Source organism: Manacus candei, unplaced genomic scaffold (assembly GCF_025592945.1).
Source record: "Manacus candei isolate 608988 ecotype Guabito, Panama unplaced genomic scaffold, ASM2559294v1 h1tg000024l, whole genome shotgun sequence".
Classification (NCBI taxonomy): Eukaryota; Metazoa; Chordata; class Aves; order Passeriformes; family Pipridae; genus Manacus; species Manacus candei.
In genome coordinates, this window is record NW_026138072.1 from 5,199,324 (window position 1) to 5,225,000 (window position 25,677).

General features: G+C 36.4%; 1 protein-coding gene across 3 annotated transcripts in view; it reads right to left on the bottom strand.

Moving 5' to 3' along the window:
• The window catches only part of AP3B1 (adaptor related protein complex 3 subunit beta 1), a 148,811-nt gene that overhangs the window by 17,618 nt on the left and 105,516 nt on the right, over positions 1-25,677 (bottom strand). For 2 of the 3 annotated variants that reach the window (XM_051788095.1, XM_051788094.1), the window contains exons 23-25: positions 13,415-13,646; positions 10,235-10,319; positions 1,147-1,244 (exon numbers count right to left, since the gene is read on the bottom strand). In XM_051788095.1, coding sequence (XP_051644055.1) covers positions 1,147-1,244; positions 10,235-10,319; positions 13,415-13,646 — 415 coding nt within the window. Of the gene's footprint in view, positions 1-12; positions 50-1,146; positions 1,245-10,234; positions 10,320-13,414; positions 13,647-25,677 lie in introns of all 3 variants that reach the window. The other variant, XM_051788096.1, reaches the window with a different exon arrangement.

Consider the following 25,677-nt stretch of genomic DNA (forward strand, 5'->3'; position numbering starts at 1 on the left):
TCAATCACTCACCTTCATTTGCTGAGCAGGTATAAAGCAGAGAGGCAGGCTTTAGCCAGCAAAGGGTAAGAACAGCAAATAAGCATCAATTGGTTATGAAAACAAAGCACAATCCTAACTTTTCGCTGCAGCCATAAGCTTAACTGTAAATCATCCAGGCAATATTTAAACTACTTTCTTAATAACTCAAAAATACAAAAGCAAGAAATGCTCAACAGCAATAACTAATAATTCATAACATTACTCATAGGTGTTCTTGACTGCTTGATGGATATACTGAGTTTCTGAGCCTTACACAGCAATGAGATAGGATCCCATGGGTATATTCTCATCTCAGTGTGAAGAGATTTACACATGTAAATCCCCATACATTGAGATAGATGAGTAAACACTACTACATTTAAATGCATCCAAAATGTAACCATTTATACTTTAAAATATCCAAGAATCATATACAAATTAAGGGTAGCAGTATTGACTATTCCATTTAACACATGGTCAAACCTAAGCACAATTTTTTCTAATTATTTTGCATAAAATAGTCAAGTCACTAAAAGCTGTTAAGGAGGTTTTTGTTTGGACTAGCATCAGAAACTTACATTCTTTAAAGACACGATATCAGAAGAATGCAGAAGTATAAAAACCATGTCACCTTTCCAAAACAGTAGTCCAATAAGAATATTTTTTTAATATGAAGCGTTTGAAAGTGAATATATTAAAATAATCTTCAAAGTACCTGAGGAACAGGTACGCTAGTAGTATTTAAAATCAACCTTGGAATAAAGACTAGTAAAAATGGACACAATATCAACATATATTTGGGTTATTTCCTTGAGCTGGCATTCCAATTTTCTGCTTTACTGTTGGTAGGAAAGACATTCACATTCCATGATAGGAAGCCAAAACATTTTCAGTCAGAAGACTGTTTCAGGGTAAAGGGTGGGCTTTTTGCTTTTTAAAGGCCCACTGAAAAGTTGTCAAATTTCATTGTACATTCTTTTTAAGATATTTTTAAACTGCTTATTAGTATCAGAGTGACTAATATGACCACCTACAACTGGAAGCACTTGCTGTACGTTTGGAAACTGAAAGGCATACAGCCCTCTTCCCAAACATATTTAGTGACGCTGCTGAAATATTGCTCACCTTGCTCCTTCTTAAAGTCTTTCTCTGACATAGTGACAGGCAAGAGTAGTTCTCCAACAGGGGGTTGAATGCTAACATTGAAATGATCATCCTTTGTGCTAGGAAAAGAGAAATTACACAGAATCAACCAAGTGCTACAACATAGATTGATATATACATATCAGCTCCAAATTTTCAATGGAATCTTTAAAAAGTGTAAAAACTACCTGAATGATTCCTATTTCATTAAACTGAAAGCCTTCTACCTTCTTACATTAGTAAAGGTGATCCATTTTCTCCAGAACAAATGTAGTATTAATACAGTATGCATGGCCTTGCATTTCTGAAAATATTTCTTACTCATATCAATGTTTAGGTGTAATCTACAAGGCATCCCACTCAAACTGAATGCTTGCAAAGGACAAATTATTGTGCATTTTTACAAATTGTAGAAGAACTGTTATTCACACATCCTGTCATCAGTAACAGCTGTCCCAGAAATAGGCCAGAACATAGGAAAGGTATTTCAGACCAAAGAATGATTATTGTCTGAAAAAACCACAAGCATGACAAACAATAAATATGGTAGTAAAAAAGAAATATCTTTGATAACTTCAATTTTGCAACATTTTGTATATTTAAACAAAACCACACAGCATAGTGGCTGTTACAAATGCACACTGGAAAATTGCAGAACTTGTGGCTGCTTTCTTAATGGCAGAGTTAAAAAGTAGCATCACTAGAAGCATACTACTATTAAATGCTATAGATTCCACCTTAAGAAATAAGTATCATACCGTGAACTTGCTCTCCCTATCCATTCACTTCTCTAAGCTCCCTACTATTTTGTTGTAGATTTCCTCAAGGCTACAGAAACTCAAGATACATTCACTCTGCTGTGTTTCTTTGCCTACCTATTACTGTAAGAGACTTGCCCAGCAATTCAGGATCAGTACATGCAGTCAGATTCTTTTTTAATGCTTTGAGGCCTGAGAAATTTTTAGAGAAGAACACTTTTCTTAACTGATGTACCAAATAGTCAATACATATTGATTGCTGATATGGCTCAGATATCTTATTTAAATATAGCAATACAATTGTTAGAATGGAAAATATGTTTCATCAATTAAGATCCATGGTATTTAAACTACCTAAAACCCGTGTTACTCATTTTTTATAACTCTTCAACTTCAAAATTCTGAAACAAGACAGACTGATGAAAAAAGATTAATAACATAGAAAACATGTGTCTCCCTCCTAGAGATGTAAGATAAGCCACCTGAAAACAGAAAAGCATTTTACAGCCCTATTTCTCAAAATTCTAATACTTACCATAATTACCCATTTTCAAAAGCAAATGCTTAGGACCTAGTACAACCTTATTTTCTAGCTTCTGATGTGTTATAATCATGCTTATGGATGCAATCTCAAGTATGGGCTATTCAAAAAAACCCCAGCATTGATGCTAACTTTTTTCACAACTGCTATTTAGTAAACATACAGGGAAACAATCCCTTCAAACCGGGCTAGTATTTCCCTTACAAAGAATCATTTATGAAATGCTGCTTTTAAAAGCAAAAAAATTCTCTTCCCCCCCCCCCCCATATTACTTTAAATACCATCCATCTCTAAAGTAATTTTTATAATGGAACACCAGGAATTGTTTGATTGGCTGGTCTGGTTAAGTGCACTGTAAAATAAGAAAGAAGTATTTTTTTTTTAATTTTTCCTTTGAAAAGTGATTAAGAACTCAATCAGCTTAAGAGTTGATAGAAGGGTCTTTAATCAGCTGCCTCATTAATGTTTTGCTGTTTATATCTACTACTTGGACTACAAGCCTAACACTTCTGGTAATACTTTCATTGGCACTGTTCAACTGATCATTCAGCCAATGTTATGTTTCATATTCAAGCAAGATGTGCACTACATAATTCAGCAGGAAACAGCTGAGTACAGCTGAGTACACTGTCTTGTGTACAATGATTCATATCTTTCATTGACTGGACATGCCACTTGTACATAAACTTGACTTATCAATTATTAGATTGCTTTAAAATGCTTATAATATTTTCACAATAAGAAGGAATAAAAGCATGAGCATAGCTTGGGTTTTATAGGGCTGTAACTGCTCAAGAGGACCACTTGACACCTCTGCTGTTAACAAACATTCCACTTGCCTTTTCTCTAGTGAATAAATAGCTAGTATATATTTTTTGATAAACCATGAACTCTTCATAGCCTACAAACAGAAATTCTGATTGCTTAGTGTTCTTCAAACCACTTCGTTCTTAATTTCACTTTAGTCAGCATCTGGTTTACTTTGTATTACTTTAATTCTAATGTACTTTGTAAATTTCTTCTTCAGCTAGAGAAAACCATTTTTCCTTACAGATTCTCTTTATCAGACATTTCACAGGCTAAATATACAGCTTTTGTTTATTGATCTACATCTCTTTTATTACATCTTTATATATCAGAGAGCTCATAATATCTAATTTAACAAAAGTAATTCATAATTCTATAGAACCACAGATAATTCAGAAAGGTCATTAAGAAATCACCTGGTCCTACCTCCTGCTCAAGCCAGAGCCACCTTAGTTCACATTGCTCAGGGCCTTGTCTATTTGAACTCTGAGTATCTCCAAAGATGGAGATTTCATCGGACATCTAATGGACAAGTTTAATAATAATACTGAATTTTACAGTACAACTACTTAATTTCCTGCAATACCAAGTAAACTAAATTCCAGTGTATTTAACACATTTATTTGTAATTTTAATAATATTATTAGTATAACTGATGCTTAAACAAAAAACTGCAGAGGTGATCTGAAGCTTGAACATTAACATTTAAGAATCTGCTGAACAACTCGTTCAAGCTGCACTGAAACACCTCTCAGGTGGTGTTGCTCTAACTATCCTGGAAGATCAAGCTGAAGAAGCTTACTGGAAAAAAACCAAACCAAAGTTTTTCAGGCCAATGAAATGTAACTGTTTTCAGATTTCAAAAATTAAAGACTGAATTTTCTGACATTATCAAGTGCAACTGGAAAGTTACAGCCTTAGCAGAACAAGAATGCTTAATGAGAAGTCCTCAGAAGGAAGTTCTAAAAGAATCAAACAACTGGGGATGTCCAAGGATAGTACCTTGCCACTAGTTTGCAAAATCTGTTTCATATTTAATTGTGAACTTAGGGGCAAATAATGTTAGACATCATTACTCCTACTTATGCCTTAAAAACTGTTAAACTGTACATATTGTATTTTTAAAAGGCTTACATCACATTCCTGATTCAATTTCAAGGATCATATGAATTTATCTTCTGATGCACCCAATTAAGATGAACAGATGAGAGACAATAATGCTTCCACAGGATCATAGGCAGACTTACTGGCTCCATGATAAATGACACTGCAGGTCTAACATTCAACCCTTAAGAAGATGTGCAGTTTTAAGTTTTCTTTAGATGGCTGCAGTTGGACCAGCTAGCACCTGCCATTTGAAACCAGAGGCTATTCCCTCTCTCATCTCTCCCTTTTCTTTTTTTTAAATAATTGGCTTCAAAGGGTTCCTGGGAAAGAAGTTCTCTGCCACAATGTAAGACTTCAGGACAACGATGGCAAAATCTTCTTTAAAACTAATGAAAATGATATTAACACTTTTGAATGAGGCTTTTTTAAGATTCCACAATAGCAGTGTTTAAAGTCTTAATTTCCAAGGTTTCTAATAAATTATTACTCTAATAGGAGACTGGGGAAGATTCTTCTTGCTCTTTATATTATCCTTTTTTCTTTCACTCCCAGTGGCTGCTTGTCCCAGAATACACTTATCCCAAACCAGCTTAATATTTTTGTCTTATATTCAAAAGATCTCCAAAAATAATCAAAAAAGAATGGAAAAGGAAGAGCAACACAAAGTTGCTAAGTTACTGCAAAACAAAACATGGAATGGAGAAGTCTAAGAGACCTTGCTCATAGTCTTGCTGAGGAAAGTACAGTATCTGGCTTTTATGAGAAAAAAGGTCAAAGCAATAGAACAAATGAGAGCAGTTGTCCATGTCCAGCCTTGTTTTTTCCAGGTCAGTTATCTATCTCAGTATAATTGTTTTCTGGAATAGGGCCAACCGACTACTTTAGAGTAATGAGATAAAGAGAAAAGTACCAGATTTCTTGTCCTACATCTATAAACAACTTGGTGATCTGCTGACAAAGCACTAGGAAAGGAAACAGCAAATGTGAAAATGCAAGTGACAGTGTTGTGAAGACAGTAATGCATCTCTAACGTTAGCTTTTAATATATTCCATAACATATTCCACTACATAATTTTAATCAGATGCTTTTGTGCAAGCATCTACACCTGAATGCATGCTTGCACTCAACAGAAATACTGACTGCTAAGCAGCTGATCCTCTTCATTTACTCCACTTTGCAGGTAGGAGTTCTGCTTGACAAGACTCTACAGCAACACAGACTGAAGTAAGTGAATTTCATGTTGCAAAAAATCTCTTCCTTGGAAAAAAAAATTTAGAGCAAAATCTTTTACAATAAGGTAGAACCTGCAGAGAGCAGACTGAACAAGGTTTTCAAATTTCATTCATGGGATTTAGTTCATTTAAGAAAATGCTATATTCTTCTTGCTACACCAACCTCTTCTGGAGTAATCAGCAAAATATTTTCTCTATATAGTCCAACGCAGATGAAGTAATGGACAGCTTCCTTTTCTATCAGCATAACAACAGCAGAAAAGTATGTACATGGTCCTAGCCCTTCTAATGAACTGGAATATATGAAATGCCAATATAAGGTAGCCAGCTTCTGTTTGTAAAAACCTCTGCCACATATCACATTTTTTTTCCATGACCTAATTATTCTGAAAAAGAATGGAAGGTATAGAAGTTGCTGCTTTCATTCCATCTCCCTTTCTTCTTGGGAGCTCTGATTGTACTCTTTGCACTTAAACCCTGAGAAAACTAGCAAAAGAGATGCACGGCATGGACTCTTCCCCTTACACCAAGTGGTTTCAAAAAAAGCTAAACAACACCCTACATATAGTTCATATAGGGAAAAGAAGAGAACAGGTTCTCCAGAAACTGTTCTTTCATGGTTTTGGGAACAGCCAAGAGAGTCTGTAAAGAGGGGATGAAAAGGGAAGAAGAGGTAAAGACAAACTTTCTTCTTCAGCTTTCAATGTGGTAAAAAGGAGATCTCGCCTTTACCTTTCCTTATTCATCAGATACCTACAAGAAATTGGAGATTTGCCTACTAGGTTTTACAAATGCAGACAGGAATTCATAACGCTAAATATAAGTACACAAAATAGGATAAGGGTATGTATATGCTGGAACCTTCTTTGTCTCTATAACCTTCCTTGTCTTTTTTCTCAACCAAATTCTGACATGGCAAAGCTCCCAAATCTTTGTTCAGATATCTCAGAAAACTGGTAAGCTGTGAGAAAGACCTGAGAATATCTGAAAAGTAGAAACAAGCAAGACAATAAAGATAGCATATGAGGTAGTGCTAAGGTAGCGATCACTAGGAGCTCAAGGATTCAAGAGAAGACACAATGAGGTGGAAATCTTGAAAATCTGACAAGGGAAAAAAAAGTAATTGCACAGTCAGTGGAGTACTGCAGTTAGTCTGTTGCATCAAGGATACATTCCAACCTTTGCTCAACTGCTCAACTTCCTCAGCTTTGCTCAACTGCTCACCCTTTGCCTACCTGCCTGCCTAAGGCTGAAGTCTGTTTTTGGGATGATGAATATACTAAAATTTAACTAGGATTCAACTAGCAACCTACATTGCAGGTGAGTTAGCTCATAATAAATTGCTTTAAGCTTCTAAGCTGTGTATATCCTGCTTGCAGAATGATAACAAAGTAACCCAAAAAGACAAAGCATCACTCAAAAAAATCTTTTAAGAGACCAAGTTCCTCCATTTACTCCTCTTTAACATTCTGCTTGAGAGGTATTATCATGCAGAACACCAGTGTGGCTGAAACAGTCTGCCTCTGCAAGGAGGTGGCACAAGAAAAATAGCAATGAAGAGATATTCTTACAAGTACATAGCGAGAACATTCTAATACACATTCTAAATAAATGCATTAGGCACAGTTTTCAAGTTAAGGGGTTTCACTTCTTTTTAATTAGATATGTGATCTTGGTAAGTTTTGCTTAACAGAAACAGTATTTGTGAGGGAGGTCTTTCAAAGCTCAGCCCTTCAAACCTCTCTTTAATGCAGTTTCTCCTTCATTGTCCTTGAATCTGTACAACAAATTGAGAAAAAGAACTAAATATTTTATGGCTCTTGTTAGGTTTTTTCTTTATACAGTTTGTATTTATCGAACCAATAGTACCACAGCACATCCCCTAGCAGAAAGGTAGTGTTTGCTATGCAAAACACACAGTCCATGATTGGCATCTAAGACCAATTGATCTACCCATTACCACTACGTCCCTACCCCCACAAGCTTTACTACAAAGCTATTGATTTAAACACTGCCGATCGGTTTCCATTTTCTGATTTTGGGCAGGCCAATTAAGAAAGTGAGTAATTGTGATTACACCACTTCAGGATCAATTACATTTGATGCAAGATAAAGTGCTCCTCTTAGAACAACATAAAGAAAATTGTTATGATCAGGAACACTTTACTGCTGAACATGCTTCTAACAAAAATGCAAAATAACTGACAATGTCTTTCATAAGGGTATGTTAGTAGGAAATACAGGAATATCAACATATTTCACACAGTATTTCAACTATATTTTGACTAACTTCTAGAAGTCATTCCTTCTTTTGGATAAAAGCTTTTTAAGAAATATGACAAGTTAAAAAGGCTGCATCTGAGTTGTCTAAGACATTGCTCCCAAAACATCACACTGCACAATTTCTTCAATGATATTGCAGATGAGTACCATTTTGAACAGCATATGTTTTCAAATAGCAAATTTAACGCAAAGAACATTTTACCTATTATTATACTATTTTCTAAGAACTAGTGACAAAGAAACAAGGCCCTATCAATTAGCAAAGGAACAAAGTAAGCAATTCCTATTCTTAATTTAATTTTAAACTTAGCTTGAGCACTTTGTCATTGGACTCACATTGTCTAAATCATTAAAATGAATACACCACTGAGGTCTGAGGCAAATCTATTTACAGTGATGTTACTCATAGTCTGGTTGGTGTTCAGGAATATTGATCTGTCTTGTTTGTCTAATAGGAAAATAATAAACAATTACTAGGCAATGTTGGAGAAAGTAATCAGTTTTTATATATCACTAATACAGCAGACCTCCCAAAACATAAAGGTGATGATCTGCATAAAATCAATGTGTTATGCTACATTGCTTATCCTCATCACTGCTAAGATTCTTAAATAAACGGTGTAAGTTTGAAATCAAACCATTGGTATACTGAAAATATGCACTTGAAAGAAAAATATTTGCTCTATTTAAAAAAGAATGTTTCTGCTTGATAAACTGAGAATATTCTCTTTTAAAAAACTCAAATATATTTAGGAAAAGAGAGCCTATCATTTTGAAGCAATTTTGAAATTGCACTCTGCAGAAGGGAACTTCCTTCCCAAACAAACCTAGCATCAGGCAACAGTTCAAAGCTGTTTCCAAATTCCAGCAAATAGTATACAGACCAGCTATGACAACATGATGCACATAAACTACATGCTGCAGACATCTTGCTGGAGGTACAAATAGGTGTAAAATGACTATGTAGGAGTATCCGTTGTACTGGGAAAGGTTTGACAAATGGAAAGAAAAAATTCAACAGCAAAACCTTCTTGCCCCTAGAACAAGCAATTTTATTTTAGCAGTACTTTTGGAGTCACTAGGGTACATCTCTATGATTAATATTTTCACGCTGTCTTTAATAACCTGTAAATTACACAGGCTGTCCTTAGTAGCAGTACACTAAAATTGTTACAGTACTTAAGACAGGGGTAGAGAACTTTCTCAAAGGGTTTCCCTTAAACTGGATTGCAGAAATGTGAATGTCTCTTCAATATATTTTTTTTTGTACAGAACATTGAAAACAGTGATTCTTGCAACAAAACATGTAAAACCCCCATTATTTCAGAATGTGTAAAAAAAAAAAAGACGTGCAGATCTACATACTGCTGTTGCACAGTTTCAAAGACTACATAAAAGTGAACAGCTCTAAAAGAAGGTTTCCCCCTTCCATTCTTTCCCAGTGTTTGGACATCGCTACCATAAATTTACCCTGCTTTCAAATGCTAGTTTATAACAGAATTCTCACTGGGTGAACAGGTTCCCTGTTATCCTAGAATGCAGAAGGAACTCATACAAAGGAGGACCTTGAACATGCCAATAAAAAGCACAAAAAATGTAAATCAAGAATGTAAGACAAAATCTAGTTGGCTAGCAAGTTACTTGTTTTCATTCTCTCACTATTTATTTAAAAGAATCTACAGCATGAGGAATAAACTCTTTAGGCCAGCAAGTTTTGGGGTTGGTTTCATGCAGTCATGTTACATAGATCACAAACAGCCATAATAAGCACTTAAGGTAGTAAAATTGCTCACACTAAGTGCTTTTATGACTTGCAATTTCTTACAAGGCAGAACACACACAAAACACTACAGGAGAATAGTCAGACCTGACTGCTCCTTTCAAGAGGGTGTTAATAAGAAGAATCCCAAGAAGAGCAGAACAAAAAAAATAAAGCTGAAAAACAGAGAAATAATTCTAAATCAAAAGAGGACTTAATGTTTCTGCTTAGTATCATTTACACCAAGGGGAAAACTATGCCTACCAAACACAATGTATCAAAGAGTTTTTGAGTGTAAACACATGACTTCAAACCCTGATCTGGGCTTACTATCAAATCTGTGTTTTGAGAAGCAAGTGCTAAAAAAAATTTGAAGGCTGAAGAAAACATTTCTTCTAATAGTAAAACTAAACACTAATCATGTATTATTTCTCTAAGAACATGCTGGGTATACATCATGCTATGAGTTTTGTTTAATTCTCTAAATATTTAATGAACAGCATGACTGCTATTGGCAAGTAAACTTCCAATAAACACTACTTTTGCCTTCCAAGAGCCAAAAATTACCCTCCCCTAACTCACCATAACTGGAAACTGGCTGTCTGAGTAGAATCACAGAAGTCAATACCCATTGTAACGGTAGTGGATCCTCCAGGCTCAAGGCACTCTAAATGAAGAGATTTGTAACAGGTAAAGTATCCGTGCAAGGCAACAGAAGATCCCCGATGCAAACAGTCAAACTTCATATAATTAAAAACCTATGTTAACAAGCCCCAAAAAGCTCCATAAGAAAAGAATCAACAGCTGTAGTTTTATTTCAAGTAAGTGTCACCAGCTGTAGTTTTATTTCAAGTAAGTGTCACCAAAATGTCACACTTAGACATTTAAGGGTCTTGGATCCCCCCTCCCACACAGTTAGTGCACATGAAATGTTGCCATTTCAATCTTACAGCTCTATCAACAAAATAAGGATTTGTATTAGATAACTGAAGAAAATATTTTATAGAAAAAAACATATTGAAGTTAAATCCTTCTACTTGTGTACAGATCCAGCACTGAGGTTTCGTTTTCAATAACACTAGTTTGCACATTTAGTTAGTAAATAGCAAAACTCAACAACTACTATTAAAATTTACATTAATACACATAGTAGTGGAAAATTAGCTGAACTTAAACTATTTCATAATTACTGTGGTTTACTTATGTCTCAATATTCCAATTGCATTAGTTGGAAGGGAGAAGAAAGATTATAAACACAAAATGGAAGATCATTTTGTGCTATACAAGCAGTATATATATATATGTGTGTGTGTGTGTCACAGACACTCTTGACAGTTAAGATATCAAGAGATATTATCATTCTCAGCTTCTTGACTAAATCACTACACTATTTCCTTAATGTTGTAAAGACAAAGCTTTCTTTAAAGGTTTTTTCTTTTAAGCTTTAAGTAGAAGTATTAAAAACAAGCACCAAAGCAAAGTTGGACTTCTCAAGATTACAACAAAGAAAAGCTAAAAGCACAGTTAAAAGAGAGGAATTCAAATACAAAGAATTGGACAGGCAGAAAAATGTCCAATTTCCAGACTATTCATAACGTATCTGATGCTTTTCAGGAACTGAAAAGTCGGCAACTGCTCCATGACAAAAGGAAACAAAATTTAACAATATCAAGTTTGGAAAAATACGGAAACATGGAGTTGATGCAGTTAGGCAGTGTCTAAACTAATGCTAGGGAATGAGTGAAAAACAAAGTATTCCACGGACTCTGTGTAAAGCATTGAAAGATTACAGGCTCCAGCTCAAATTCAGAATAAACTTTACCAAAGTCTTTGAGCTTAAAGTTTTCAAACGGGGTTGCAAAGGCAATTAGTCAACAAGAAAATGTGCAGGGGGACTTGAGTGAAATAATTTGGACCATTTCTACTGGAAAAATCAGGACAATTGCTAACAGTAATTGCAGTAAGTGAGGCAAAACTAGCTTTATACTCCAGTAGGAATACCTGTCTACACTGACACTTCTCTTAGTTCTGCTGGGCAAATTATAGGATGTGTTTTCCAAATGCTGGAAACAGAATAAGAACAGGGTATATGAACTCTGTTCTAGATAAAGTGACAAAGAATACCAAAAATTTGCATTTTAGCAAGAAAAGTAACATTTTTGAAGGAACTACAGATAATGTATAGCTAATTTTCTGCAGAAGAAATCACACATTTCACAGGACAGATAGCACAATGTCCTTCTTGGAGAAATAAATACTTTAAAGGGTAGGATTGTTTTGTGGAGCTCAAGAAATCTTAAGTGGACAATTTATTAATTCTACTTTTTTTTTCCTCCATGGTTTTTACGTGAGACATGTGAATGCTACTTTTAATTGACTGTTACTGTGGGTACAGTACCTCCTGATCCAATCTACAGTGTTACTAGATTTCTACTTGTAAGCCTTTGTGCTTTATTTCTTTAAATGTTTTAAAAGGAGGGATATACAATAAAGCTGATGGTCAAAACTAACTTGAATTCAGAAATCTGAGCAGGACTTCTTATCTTGAGGAATTAATATAAAAAACAAAATTATTATTATTATTAATTAGTATTAAAACAAAGATTAATACAGTTCCTAAACATAACTGTCTTGATAAAGCATATCATTACCAAAATGGAAACAGTTCCATAATTTTAACTCCAAAATAAACTGTAGCATTGGACAATTTGGTGTAAATCTGTATAACCTTTGCAATGTTAAAAAAATAAGTATTTTAATAGCATAGAGACATTTAATACCAACAGTCTTAACTACTTAAAACAAAGAATATTCTATACTTCACTATTGTGCTTTAAAAACATGTTCCTTCTAATGTGATACAGATTCACATAATAATGTAGCTCATTGAAGGAGAAGAAATGTGTCTAAAGAAATAGAAGCTTGTGTCAAAAAGGAGCATGTCTGTCCTTCCCATTTGTATTATGAAATAGACATTTTCGTTCCTTCTGACTACACCAGTGTCCTAAAAAAAAGAAAGCAGGTTGCATGCACAGATGCTACTCTTGAATAAAAGTTGCTATGATTTGTGTTCTTTCTCAGGTTTTATACTCCTTTCCACTAACAGAAATTTAGCAAAAAACCCTTGTAATCAGATAGAAAGTGAAACAACTTAGGTTTGGGCTGACTGCAGCATTGCTTTCTATCCAGTCTAGGCAGACACACTTTGTGGAAGTATGGTAGATATAAGGTAAACTAAAACATACACTCCCTCTCTACTGCCAAGGGAAAAAATGACAATGCTCCGAGCCACCAAAATACACATTGCATCTACAAATTTACTTAAAGTTTGGTAAGAAACAATTGTGAATATATAAATCCTCATTCTTAACAATATCCCATAACAGACATTCTAGACTAAGGCTGTCAGAAAATCAACATTTGTTGGTATACAGAAAAATTTTATTGTATCAGCTGGAAGAGTTGTAACATAATTGATATTTGAACAAGCAGGTAAGCTTTCAGGCATGGAAGTTCTGATCTAAGGAATTATTTTCAAAGTCAAATACAAGGGAAGCTGAATTAAATTTTTGTTAAAATCAGACTATCTAGGAAAAGATAGTTGCATGAATGTGTGTATGTATACCTACATACACACGTATACATACACACACACACACACACACACATATATATATATGAGTATACGTTTGGCTATGCAAAAACACTTTCCTCTATTTGAAATGTTAAGAGTCTGTATTTTTAAAGATAGGATATGATTACCTATTGGATTAAACTCATGCATCCTCATGCCTGGAGGTAATTTCTTCCCCTCAATGTGAATATTGTCTATCTTCTGATCGGTTGTATTTGTTACTGTCACTTGCACAGGTACCATATGATCACAAAAAAGTCCTGGCTGTCTTGAGAAGTGATAATGAGCTGCTAATCCTTTTCCACTCATTCGATGAAGCAGTTCATATGTTTTTGTTGGCACAGAGACTTGAGAAGTGACCTGTTAAGTACAAAACAACAGTTGGCAAATGTAAGTGAAGAACAAATAAAATAACAATTAAATACAGCACTTTTCACTCAGCTAGAACACCTGCTTTCAAGTTAGAATTTTAGTGAACCAGAAACATATAAGGACATATTCAAATGCATAAAAAAATTGCAGTAATAGATATCAGATAACAGAGCCTATCATTTCTGGTGCTGAGAAAAAGCAGCTTCAACTTCGTTGTTATCTGTCTCACTTTCCACTATAGCATCTTTTCATTTTTTAACTCTACAGTTATCTATTAAATTATCAGGTTTTTTAGGAGTTACAGTCAGAATAGTTACGTTTTTTCCAGCAAGAAACATTCTATGCATCAGAACTACAGGGTGACCCCAAGCCCACTGTGTAATGTGAAAGTGTAATGAGAAATTGTCTTTGTCTTCTACTTCTGTTGTTAAAAATCACAAAAAAAAAGTTGCCTAATAATTACACTGGTGAAAAAGTAAAAATACAGTTGTAAAGAGCAGAAGGATGCTGCCACTTTTTAAGCAGTCCTGCCGCTAAAAGCAGTAAAAGAAATCCCAAGGATGTTTGGGTCCATTCTATCCTGCAGAAATAGCATGAAAAAAGATATTCAGTGTGCAAACATTCCCAGATACTACTGATAAGGAGATCTGTAATCATGAGCTCAAAAGTACAACACTAAGGCATATGCAGAAATCTGCATAAAAGTGAATCTGAATTCTTCAAACAAGTTCTAAGGAAAGGTTGGGGAATTACATGAAACAAACACCAAACAAACAGAACAGAGGTTAAAAAAAGCCAAATGCTCAGCACAAAAATCCCATTTGTCTGGTCAATGCTCTATGAGCTACTGAACTTTACAGTAGATCTGTTAGATACACCTGTTTATGTTTCCACTGATGAGTGTCCCTCTTCTTTTGTCCTACCCACAACCCTGAATGAGTAATTAGGCGAAAGAGACAACTGCAGATAGCAGGCTGTTCAAGACTCCAAGCAGCTAAGCAAGGAGAACAAGCTTTTATCTTGCCTTCTCTACAAAGCACTTGCAGGGCTGCTACATTTTCCTGACTGACACATTTAACACTGAGGGCCTGGTCTAAAGGCTTAGTGAATACTTTCAGAAATAGAAGAATAATAGGAGATGAAGTAAGAGCTGAGATTTAAACCCATAAATTATTACAGAAATGGTAGGGCATCTGGAAAACTTTTGGTTGCAAACTATCCTGTTGAAAAACTTGGAAGTTAGCAAGTACATAACAAAACTTGATCTTCATCTCTGAGCACCAGTTTCTGAACTGGAAAGCCAGGCTAATAATATCCATCACCTCAAATGAGTATCTGTGAAGGTCAACTAATAAATGCTTAACAGTGTGAGCACTACACTGATGAAAGCTGAAGAAAACTAAATGAGGAACTGAGTGAGTGTGTTTTCTCAGGTGGCTTTGGGAAGTGCATTAAGTTTCACACATATCATACTGAATGAAAAATAAATCATGAAGGAAAAAAGGCAGAAAGGATTCTCATCCCCTTAAAACTCAACCACTATGTGACTGTAACTAGAACAATGCATGCAGGATGTGACCACACAAACACCTCTGTAAAACCTTCCACATCAGATTTCACTTTGAACTTTTTATGTAGTTGTTTCTTTCTTTAAAATATAAAAACTCCAGTATGAGTTTTTTAAGAAACAAATGAATTATCTACCAGTAGTCTTAAGTATGAAGACTAAGGGCAGTTTCAAAACACCTCTGAACTGAGGAAACTCCACACCACCAAACTTCGAATATGTACAATTTGCTAATACTTTTAAAATAAATTGTTGAAGTTCAGTCATTTTCCTCACCTTAAAAAGATAATATAATGTTCTCAGGGACAACATTTTTAACTTTCCCATACGATCAGAAGAAAATACAGTTGTTTACAATAGAACACATACTATAAATTTCTGTACTTATTCAAATAATAGTAGCAATACCACTTAAAGAATATAGGCACCACATTTTTAAATTGAGTCAATTTTTTCAGTCCAATTCCTGATATCTGACAAGTATGGAAATATCTAATACTTTTGTCCAAGAACACAGTTCAGTGAAATGTTACAAAATCCACAACAACCTGGTATCTTTTTATTCCAAAGCCATTTCACATGCATAAATATATGCTAACATTAGGGTTACTTTAAATTATATTTATAAAATAGTAACCTGTTTGACATCACATGACCAGATTTACAGCCAATGTAAAATGTATGAAAAGGTACAATTTGTATGGACCTTCACAGTTACTCAAAATTCAAAACCTCTTTGAATACAAGACCCAAACTTTCACAGATTAATACTCTGCTTAGTTTTCTAGAAATAACTGACAAGGTCAAACTCTCAAAAAACAACTCTGTTGTCCAGAAATAAGGAATGAAGTACTTTGAATAATAAATATCTTATTGGTACACAGAAAGAGACAATAAGAGTAAGAAGTTATTAAGCAGTCAAATCAGCACATTACTTAAACCATTGTTCAAATAATGAACAAAACTGAACTTTTAAGATGTAATTTAAGTCTTATTTTTAAGTTTAAGCTTAGTCTTTAACTTTTATTATTCATTTGAATGGGACCTGAATAATGCAAAAGTTATTTCATTAAATGGTTCACCCATTTTACATTAACAAACTTAGGGCACACGTTTAATTCATGTTAACACAAGTATTTTGAAGTAGACTAGCTTCTCTGTGCTAATTCACAGTTGGTTTTATTAGTACTATTTATTAATAGGAATGGAAACATAAAAAGTCAGTAGTCCAGTCAAGTCCAGTCAGAAGTCCAACATGTAGATACATAGAATCATATACTCATTAAGGTTAGAAAATATCTCCAAAATCAAGGTCCTACTGTTAATCCAGCATTGCCATCTTCCCCACTAAACCATGCTCCCAGATGTCACATTTACAGGCCTTCTGAAGACTTCCATGAATGGTGATTTCACCAATTCCCTGGACAGCCTATTCTAATGCTTGATAATTCTTTTAGTGAAGAGATTTTTCCTAGTACCAAACCTAAACCTCCCCTGGAGCAACTTGAGGCCACTTCCTCTTGTCCTATCACTTACCTGGGAGAAGATAATGAACACCACCTGGTTAAAATCTCCTTTCAGGTAGTTGTAGAGAGCAGTAAGGTCGCCCTCGACCTTCCTTTTCTCCAGGATAAACACCACCAGCTCCCTCAGCCATTCCTCATAGGACTTACTCATCAGCTCTGTTGCCCTTCTCTGAACACACTCCAGCACCTCAATGTCCCTCTTGTACTGAGGGGCCCACAGCTGGATACAGGACTGAGGTGTGATCTCACCAGTGCTGAGTACAGAGGGACAATCACTGCCCTGGTCCTGCTGGTCACACTATTTCTGACACAAACCAGGATTCCACTGGTGGCCTTCTTGGCCACCTGAGCACCCTGCTGGCTCATGTTCAGCTGCTGTTAAACAGCACCTCCAGGTCCTTCTCCTCTAGGCAGTTTTCCAGCCACTCTTGCCTCAGCCTGCAGCACTGCCTGGGGTTGTTGTGACCCAAGGGCAGGACCCAGCACTTGGCCTTGTTGAATCTCATACCACTGGGCTCAGCCTTTTGGACCTTCACCTTTCACCAACTTGTGCTGGCTGGGCCTGACCCCCCAACATGTCCTTCATATGCCATGTAATGACATTCAGGATGAGATGTTCCAAAATGCATATACAAACAGAAAAATCCTTCACTGTACTTAAATTCTAACACTCATTCAAGTTTTACTGAATCCTCCCTGTGATTTTTAGAGATTTTAATCTATGCCCCCTTCAGTGTTACTTCTCGTTTCAGTCACAATTTCACTCCTGAGCCCATTCACTTCTATTTTCAGTATTATACTACACATAGCAACAGAAACACAAAGGACAGTCAGAATACTGACATGATTCTTTCTTCCTATAGAACATTAATTTTCACTTGCATTTAACATGGCAGTACTGGAAATAAATAAAATATATGAATGTTGAAGAAATTTAATTCTGGAAAATGAGAGTTCTCAAACCTTCAACTTGGTAGCAAGGGTTTTGAGCTGACAAAGGCTGATGTGACTGCAATGTGGTGTATTTAACAGTTGCATCGGTCTAGTAAACAGAGTTTTTTAATTCTAAAATTTTTGATGTATCGAGTTGTGATACTTAAGAGAATCCCACAGGGCACATACCTGTAATCACTGTGGGGTTAAAATAATACTACGCAGACTTAACAGAACAAGACGCATCTACTAACCAGGAGATAATCTCCTACAAATCTTACAGAGCATATGTTTAAATTATAGAAGTAGTTTGTGTACCTTTGGATGGTTTATGAAAATAACCAATCAATTCTGTAGACACAACATTATTTCTAAAGGAAATCTATGTGACTCATGATGCCTGCAGAAACACAGAGACAAACCACACATATTTTATCAGTTTATTACAGTAAGCAAATAAGCGTGGAATGAGAGTGCACATAACTGTCTACTTAACGCTTACTGAAACATTTATAAGAGCTGTTATCTCCCTAATAACAGACAGACAGTGTGCAATTTTAGAGAGGAGAAAAGCTTCATATTTTTTAACACTTCACTAAAAAGTAACTGAAGAGTGTAAAATGAAAAATACTCTGTGCAGTTAGCTGGTAATGGACCATATTATCAACTCAAGTTAGATTTATAGGATACAAACTAGTCACTAATAGTTATTTTATGACACAGTGTGTCTGCTTTTTTGGGTGAAGATTATTAAGATTAAACTTGCAAAACTTTTTTTTATACAGCTGTTTAGAAAGGCAGTAAAAATAAATTAAAATACTGACTGCCCTCCCACCCCGTTCTGACTGAAAGCCAAGTGTAGGGACTCCACAGTGATATTATATGGCAACGCTATCGTGGTACTAGTCAGACTGGCCACCACTAGAATTGCACATGTTGAAAGGCAATCCATCACCCTAAAAGAAACAGCAAGTATTTTTAAACTAGTTCTTATATAAGAACAAGTACAACGTTACAATTGTGCCTTAAAAGTTCCCCACTCATTAATCATGTAAAGGGAAAAGTCTAAGATCACTGACAGTAGTTCTGGCTTTCTTTATCACAACAGAGCTGACTAGTTACAAACCACTGAATCCTCTCGGAATGAATATGCTTCTTTTTGCCAGCTCAGTAAGTCCTTATTAATTAATTTTACATTGATACAAAAAATATTTTCCATAATTATTTAAAATTAAAAGCATTACAGGGTTTATTAAACCTAGTACAGAAAACAGAGGAAGACACGCTTCCTGTACAAAGTACTGTAGAATCATCAGAGAATCACAGAAGGGTTTGGGTTGGGACTTTAAAGAAGCATTGTTATTATTATTAAGCAAAAAATTATGTCTGCTTTCTTTTGTATTTGTTCCTTAGCTTAATAATGCTGCAATAATAAACACAGATCATTATGAGTCATAAATGTATATATTTTTGGATGAAAAATATATTATTGAAAAAAAATATTTGCTTCCAAGAATGATGACAATTTTAATTCTACTTGCTCTAATTTACATTCTGTTAAAGCTGTGGACTAAATCATTTTATCTAAGTAACCCTTCTACTGCCCTCCTACTGGCACTATCCCTGACATAATCCAAGAATTACCTACTGAGCTGTGAGAGCTATATGCTCTCTCACACTCACGGTAAGGCTATGCTCCAGTAACTCTGCAACAGCTAAGGGGAGAAGGGCTATCACGTAGTTCAGCCACATTTACATGATCTTTCAACTGAAGCTATGAGAGCAACTTAAATATAATTTTATAGTATTAGGAGGAAGATGGAAAACCAGGAAAACAAAGAAAAGACAACTACTGGCAAGAAACAGTATATTCATGATATTTTAATTACCAGTTACATATTACTTACAGTCATAATACAGCTCTTACAAAAATAATTAATAATTCATAAAAAGATATAACAAAACCCAAACAAATAACGTCAACATCCTAGTCTGCATTATTTCAGGAGGCTGTTGGAAATCCCAACATTACAGCATACTTAAGTCATGCTAATACGGACTGCCAAAGTAATGACAGAATCCCTCTGGCAGAGGGCAGGGAAACCAAACAAGCAAGCAAGCTAGCTCCTATTTTCCGCAATCTGAGAAAAGCAACAGGATACCATCATTCAGTTTGGGCTAATTTATCTAGACACACAGACACTCAAGGCTATCATGTCAAATTCTGGAAAACACTTTCCACCAAAGGTGCATTTAACAGCTCTACATCTTCTAAAAGCCATGTCTGCTGAGAAGCCCTTCAATTTCTAATACATCCTAACTCCCTTCTTTTTGCATTGCCACCAACTTTTAGGCTCTAAACTTCCCTAAATAATTAATATGTCAATGAGGCTAATTGAAAATTACCATATTAATGATCATATCTTTAAACCATTAGTGTTTTCAGACAATTTCAGACATTATAAAGTGAGTTCCAAAAATTTTTACTCTAAGTTGTTAGATTAATACTTCTGATAATAAAAACTTGCAGGGAAAATAAAACAAACAAAACCCCACCACCACCACCAAAACCCACAAACTACAAAATCCCAGAAAACCAAAACCAAAGCCACCCAAATAACTTGCACTGATTTTTAAATGAGATGAATCTCAAACAAATGATCACTATCAACAAAAGCCTCCCTCTGTAAGGTTGCCAAAATTAATTCTTTCCTATGCCTTTTTTTTTTACTCTAATATTTATACGGTCTCAAATTATCCCTTCACGAAGAATCATACGTTCAAGGCAATCACAGAATTATAGAATCACAGAATGGTTCGGGTTGGAGGAGACCTTACAGATCATCTAGTTCCAACCACCCCTGCTGTGGAAAGGGACACCTTCTACTAGGAAAGGTTGCTCAGAGCTCCAACCCACAGGTCAGTGTCCTTCCTGTTCTGGGGACCCCAGAGCTGGATGCAGTGCTCCAGGTGGGATCTCACCAGAGCAGAGCAGAGGGAATCCCCTCCTTTGACCTGCTGCCCACACTGCTTTTGATGCAGCCCAGGATACAATTGGCTTTCTGGGCTGTGAGTGCACATTGCTGGGTCATGTCCAGCCTCTCATCCACCAGCACCCCCAAGTCCTTCTCGGCAGGGCTGCTCTCCACCCGTTCATCCCCCAGCTTGGATTGATACCAAGACTGCTCTGACCCAGGTGCAGCTCCTTGAACTTGGTCTTACTAAACCTCCTAAGATTTCCATGATCCCTCTCCTAGAGCTTGTCCAGGTCCCAGTGGATGGCATCCTGTCCTTCAGGTGTGTCAGCTGCACCACTCAGCTTGGTGCATCCTCAAATTTGCTGAGGGTGCATTTGATCCCTCTATGTCGTTCATGAGGATATTAAATAACACTGGTCCCCGTAGGGACCCCTGAGGGACACCACTTGTCACTGATGCCCGTTGGGACTCTGAGCCATTGGCCACTACCCTCTGGATGTGACCAACCACTTTCTTATCCATCTAACAGTCCACTCATCAAATCCATCTCTCCAATTTAGAGAGAAGGATGTTGTGGGGGACTGTGTCAAAGGCTTTACAGAAGTCCAGACAAATGACATCTTCCCTTGTCTCCTGATGTCGTCATTCCATCCTAGAAGGCCACCAGGTTGGTCAGGCAGGACTTGCCCTTGGTGAAGCTGTGCTGGCTGTCTCATATCACCTCCCTGTCCTTCATGTGCCCTAGCACAGCTTCCAGGAGGATCTGTTGCATGATCTTCCCAGGCACAGAGGTGAGGCTGACAGGGTGGTATCCTTTCTACCCTTTTTAAAGATGGGTATGATGTTTCCCTTTTTCCAGTCACCTGGGACTTCCCCTGGCTGCCATGACATTTCAAATATCAAGGAGAGTGGTTTGGCAACTACATCGGCCAATTCCCTCAGGGATGCATCTCATTGGGTCCTATAGACTTATGGGCCTTCCAGTTCCTCAAGTAGTTATGAACCTGATCTTCTCTTACAGTGGGAGAGACTTTGCTCCCCCTGTCCTCATCCTCCTGACCGTCCACTGCAGCAGTGTGGGAAGAGAGGTCGCCATTGCAGACTGAGGCAAAAAGTTGGTGAGTAGCTCAGTCTCTCATCTGCTGTTACCCGTTCACCCGTCTTATTTATCAAGTGGGTACACCTTCTTTGACCTCCATTTTCTGATTAACATACCTGTAGAAGCCCTTCCTGTTATTTGTTGTGTTCCCTGCCAGGTTTACTTCCAGGTTTGCCTTGGCCTTCCTCACCCTCCCCTACACAGTCATACTTCATCTCTATACTCTTTGCAGGTCATCTGTCCCTGCCTCCACTATCCGAGTATTTGCTTCTTTCCCTTTAGTTAGACCAGCAGGTCCCTACGCAGCCATGCAGGTGTGCTGTCTTCCTTGCCTTATTTTTTGCTCCTGGGGATTGCTAGCTCTTATGCTCTATGGAAGACTTCCTCAAAGATCTCCCAGCTCTGTTCCACTTCCTCATCCCTGAGGGCAGTCTCTTGGTGGCTGCCATGACTATCTCTCTGAAGAGCTGGAATTTTGCTTTCCTAAAGTTCAGGGTACAAACTTTACTTCTTGTCTGACCCTATCCCTCAGGACCACGAACTCCACCAATGCATGATCTCTGCAACCCATCTGGCCTCCAGTCTTGATGTCCTCAGCTAGCTCACCTGTGTTGGTGACCAAAAGACCAAGTAATGCATCCCCTCTGGTAAGGCTGTCTGTTACCTGGGCCGGGAAGTTATCCTCCACGAATTCCAGGAGCATTCTGGATTGCCTACAGCTCACCGTGCTATTTTCCCAGCAGATATCAGGGTGGTTGAAGTCCTCCAGCACAAGAGTCTGTGAGCATGATGCCTCCTGTAGCAGGAGCAGGAAGGCTCCATCAACAGGTTCCCCTTGATAAGGTGGCCTGTAGTAGACAAGAGCCACAAGGTTCCTTTTTCTGCCTCAGTCTCCAATTCTTACCCACACCTTTTTGACCTGCTCATAGGTATAATCTGTGAATCTAGAGATGTTCAGTAATCCTAAATTATCCCTAAATTATCCCTTTTCTAATATTTTTATATACCTTAGATTTTTCCATGGTTCTTTTAAAACAGAATCAACTAGACAGAATTGCAGTTACTCTGTATCACTAAAAAGTATTGCTCTTCAAAAATAAGAATGCCTATATGATATAAAGGAACCAGGATTAGACCTTAACCTGGAGTTCACAAACAGCACAAAACTGTATCAGTCCCATCCCAGACTAATCAAGCACTTTTAAAACTGACAGCGCACTTGTTTTGTATTTTAAGTGTAACTGGGGGTCAGAGAGACAGCTTGCATTTCACATGTATAATAGAGCTTAAAGCTTTGTATTACAACAACACATGCTTTTGTTTGAAATTTCGCACCTTTGCCTTTTCCTTCTGCTGAGCATAACAAATCACATGAATAATCCAATGAAAATATTAGTAAAATCTTTTAAAAAGACACACAAGAAAGGAGCTCAGTAGCAACAAAATGGGAATATTCTCATGATTAAGTCACAGTTATTACATAAGCATGAAGGAAAGGGCTAAAGTCAGTGACATAATTATGGGACACAAAGCTTGGTATAAATTCAGAAGTACACATTCTTCCCCAAAGGGTACCCTGGGCGACTATGAAAACGACTTAAACAGATACTAAGGAAAAATTTTCTTTTGATGACACTAGCAGAAAATTCCTACACTTCAGGTCTCAAACTGGTGAAATTCATATTTGTGCACGGGAAACCTTAAGATTTACTATCATTTTGTCCTATGTATGCTTCTAAGAGGAAAAAAGCAGATGGTCTGGTGGCTGATGTATATGTGAGACTTTCATCAAGCAGCATGATTAGGCATTTCAAGGAAAAGGCATTCTTCCAATACAAAACAAGTAATTTACTTCAATTTAGTGATTCAATCCTTCCACTGACCACCTAACTGGAAAGACTGAGGACTGCACTTGGGGACATGGTTTAGTGGTGGACTTGGCAGTGTTAGGTTTGCAGCTGGACTCAATGATCTTTTTCAACCTCAATGATTCTTTGATTCTATGATTACCTGAAGTAGTTTAGCAGTTAGAAAAACAGAGTAAGGTGTCAGCCTCACCTTGCATCCTAATTATGAATTTGAAATGGTGAACATTGCTAAGAGGAATTAATATAGATTTTGGCATTGAGTCTACATGACTTTAAAGAAGTTCCTACAAATGGTTTCTAATATATTATTTTGATTTTTGGCAAACAGCCAGTACTCTAGAGACCTCTGAAGTGAAAACATACTGAACCCTACTGGCTATAACATATAATTTTATAGTTAGGATTATACTATAACAACTCCTGCATATTGGTTTCTTCCAACAGAAGTGCCTAGTTCAAATTTTTCCCCAGAAAAAGACATCATGTGTCAGGGTAAGTGTATAATATAAGTTGAAACACTTCTATGCAGTATTCCCTACAAGGCAAAACAAACTCAGCCTATAATACACCATATTTGAAATCTAGTAGAGATATTTATGAATGTCAAAATGTAAATTACATGAATGTCAAAATGTAAATTACATCTTTGCCATCTTCATAACTATATTTGAATCTTGTTCACTATACTGTTGTTGAGGAATGCAACAGGTTATTTTGGCTTCTATCGGGATGATCTTAAAGTACTTTGCTTTTATCTATCAGGATGATCTTTGCCCACCTGCAAGGACAAAAGCCTGAAATAAGCACTGCACTGCACACAAACATCTGCATCAGCTCTTCCTCAATGCAGGAGAAGACTCTCTGCATGTACAAGAATACCTCTTTTAAACATGATATTGACATGCCAAATTTCCCCAAGCTTTATTTAATTGTAGACATAATATGTGTACAATTGTGTACAATATGTATAATATGAACAAATCCATATTCCCTAGGTTGCAAGAATTACAGCTGACCTGAGACCATGCTAACATAGAGTTTTTCTGTGTTTTGTTTTCCTTAAGCTTCATTTTTCATCCTTAAAAAGAAAAAAAATAATCTGCTACAGTTAATAGTCTGTTAAGCAAAGAGGTTTATTTATAACCAGTTACCTTCAGTTTCTTTGTTTAAATTCAAAAGCACACTTCTAATTTTTGACTCAGAAACAAAATTTGTGGTGTCAAATTACATACTTAGCCTTAACAAGGACACTTTCTTTAACAGTCTTAAGAAGAAACACCACTCAATCCCACCCACACACTACTCAGAGTAACGTAAGCAACGATATGCACAGCATACCACAAGCAAAAAACTCACCCTACGGATACGTCTAATACAGGCTGTACTGTACAGACACAGATCTTGAATGTATGCACGCTGCTTTACACAGAAGCTGTGACCGTAGTTAAGGCCCTCAGTTGATGACTGAGGGAAAATTAGGTGGGTAACTTTTTCTCATCTGCTTTCCAAATTATCTTGGTATTACTAACATAGAGCATTACTGCTATACTACTGTCTAAGTTCACCACAGATTGTCAGCCTACTGGGCACAAATGCAGCAGCAGGAAGACTGTGACAATGTTCATTTATTAAAACTTAGTCCATTTTAAAGCAACACTTAATACACAAATGTATGTCAAATACTTGAAATTTATAGAAAGTAATATAGAATATATAGAAAGTAACAGTAGTTAAAATATATGATTTGTGTAGTAAGCATATATTCTAATGCTCCTGGAGTTACAAAGGTCCATCAGTGTAAACAGTAGAATGATTTTCATACATTTCTTCATAAAAACATTCCAAACTAATAATAGTAAAAAATTGTACACAAACCTTCTTTTACATCAATGAATTCCTAAATTCCATTATACAATTAAAAGTTCTATTTTACAGTTCTTACAAACGTTTCTTTCCACCATTCTTCTGGCATCTTCAAATCAAGAACATAGATGCTAGGGACTACAAATGCCAAGTGACACTATATGCAGCCCTATAAAGATGGAAAT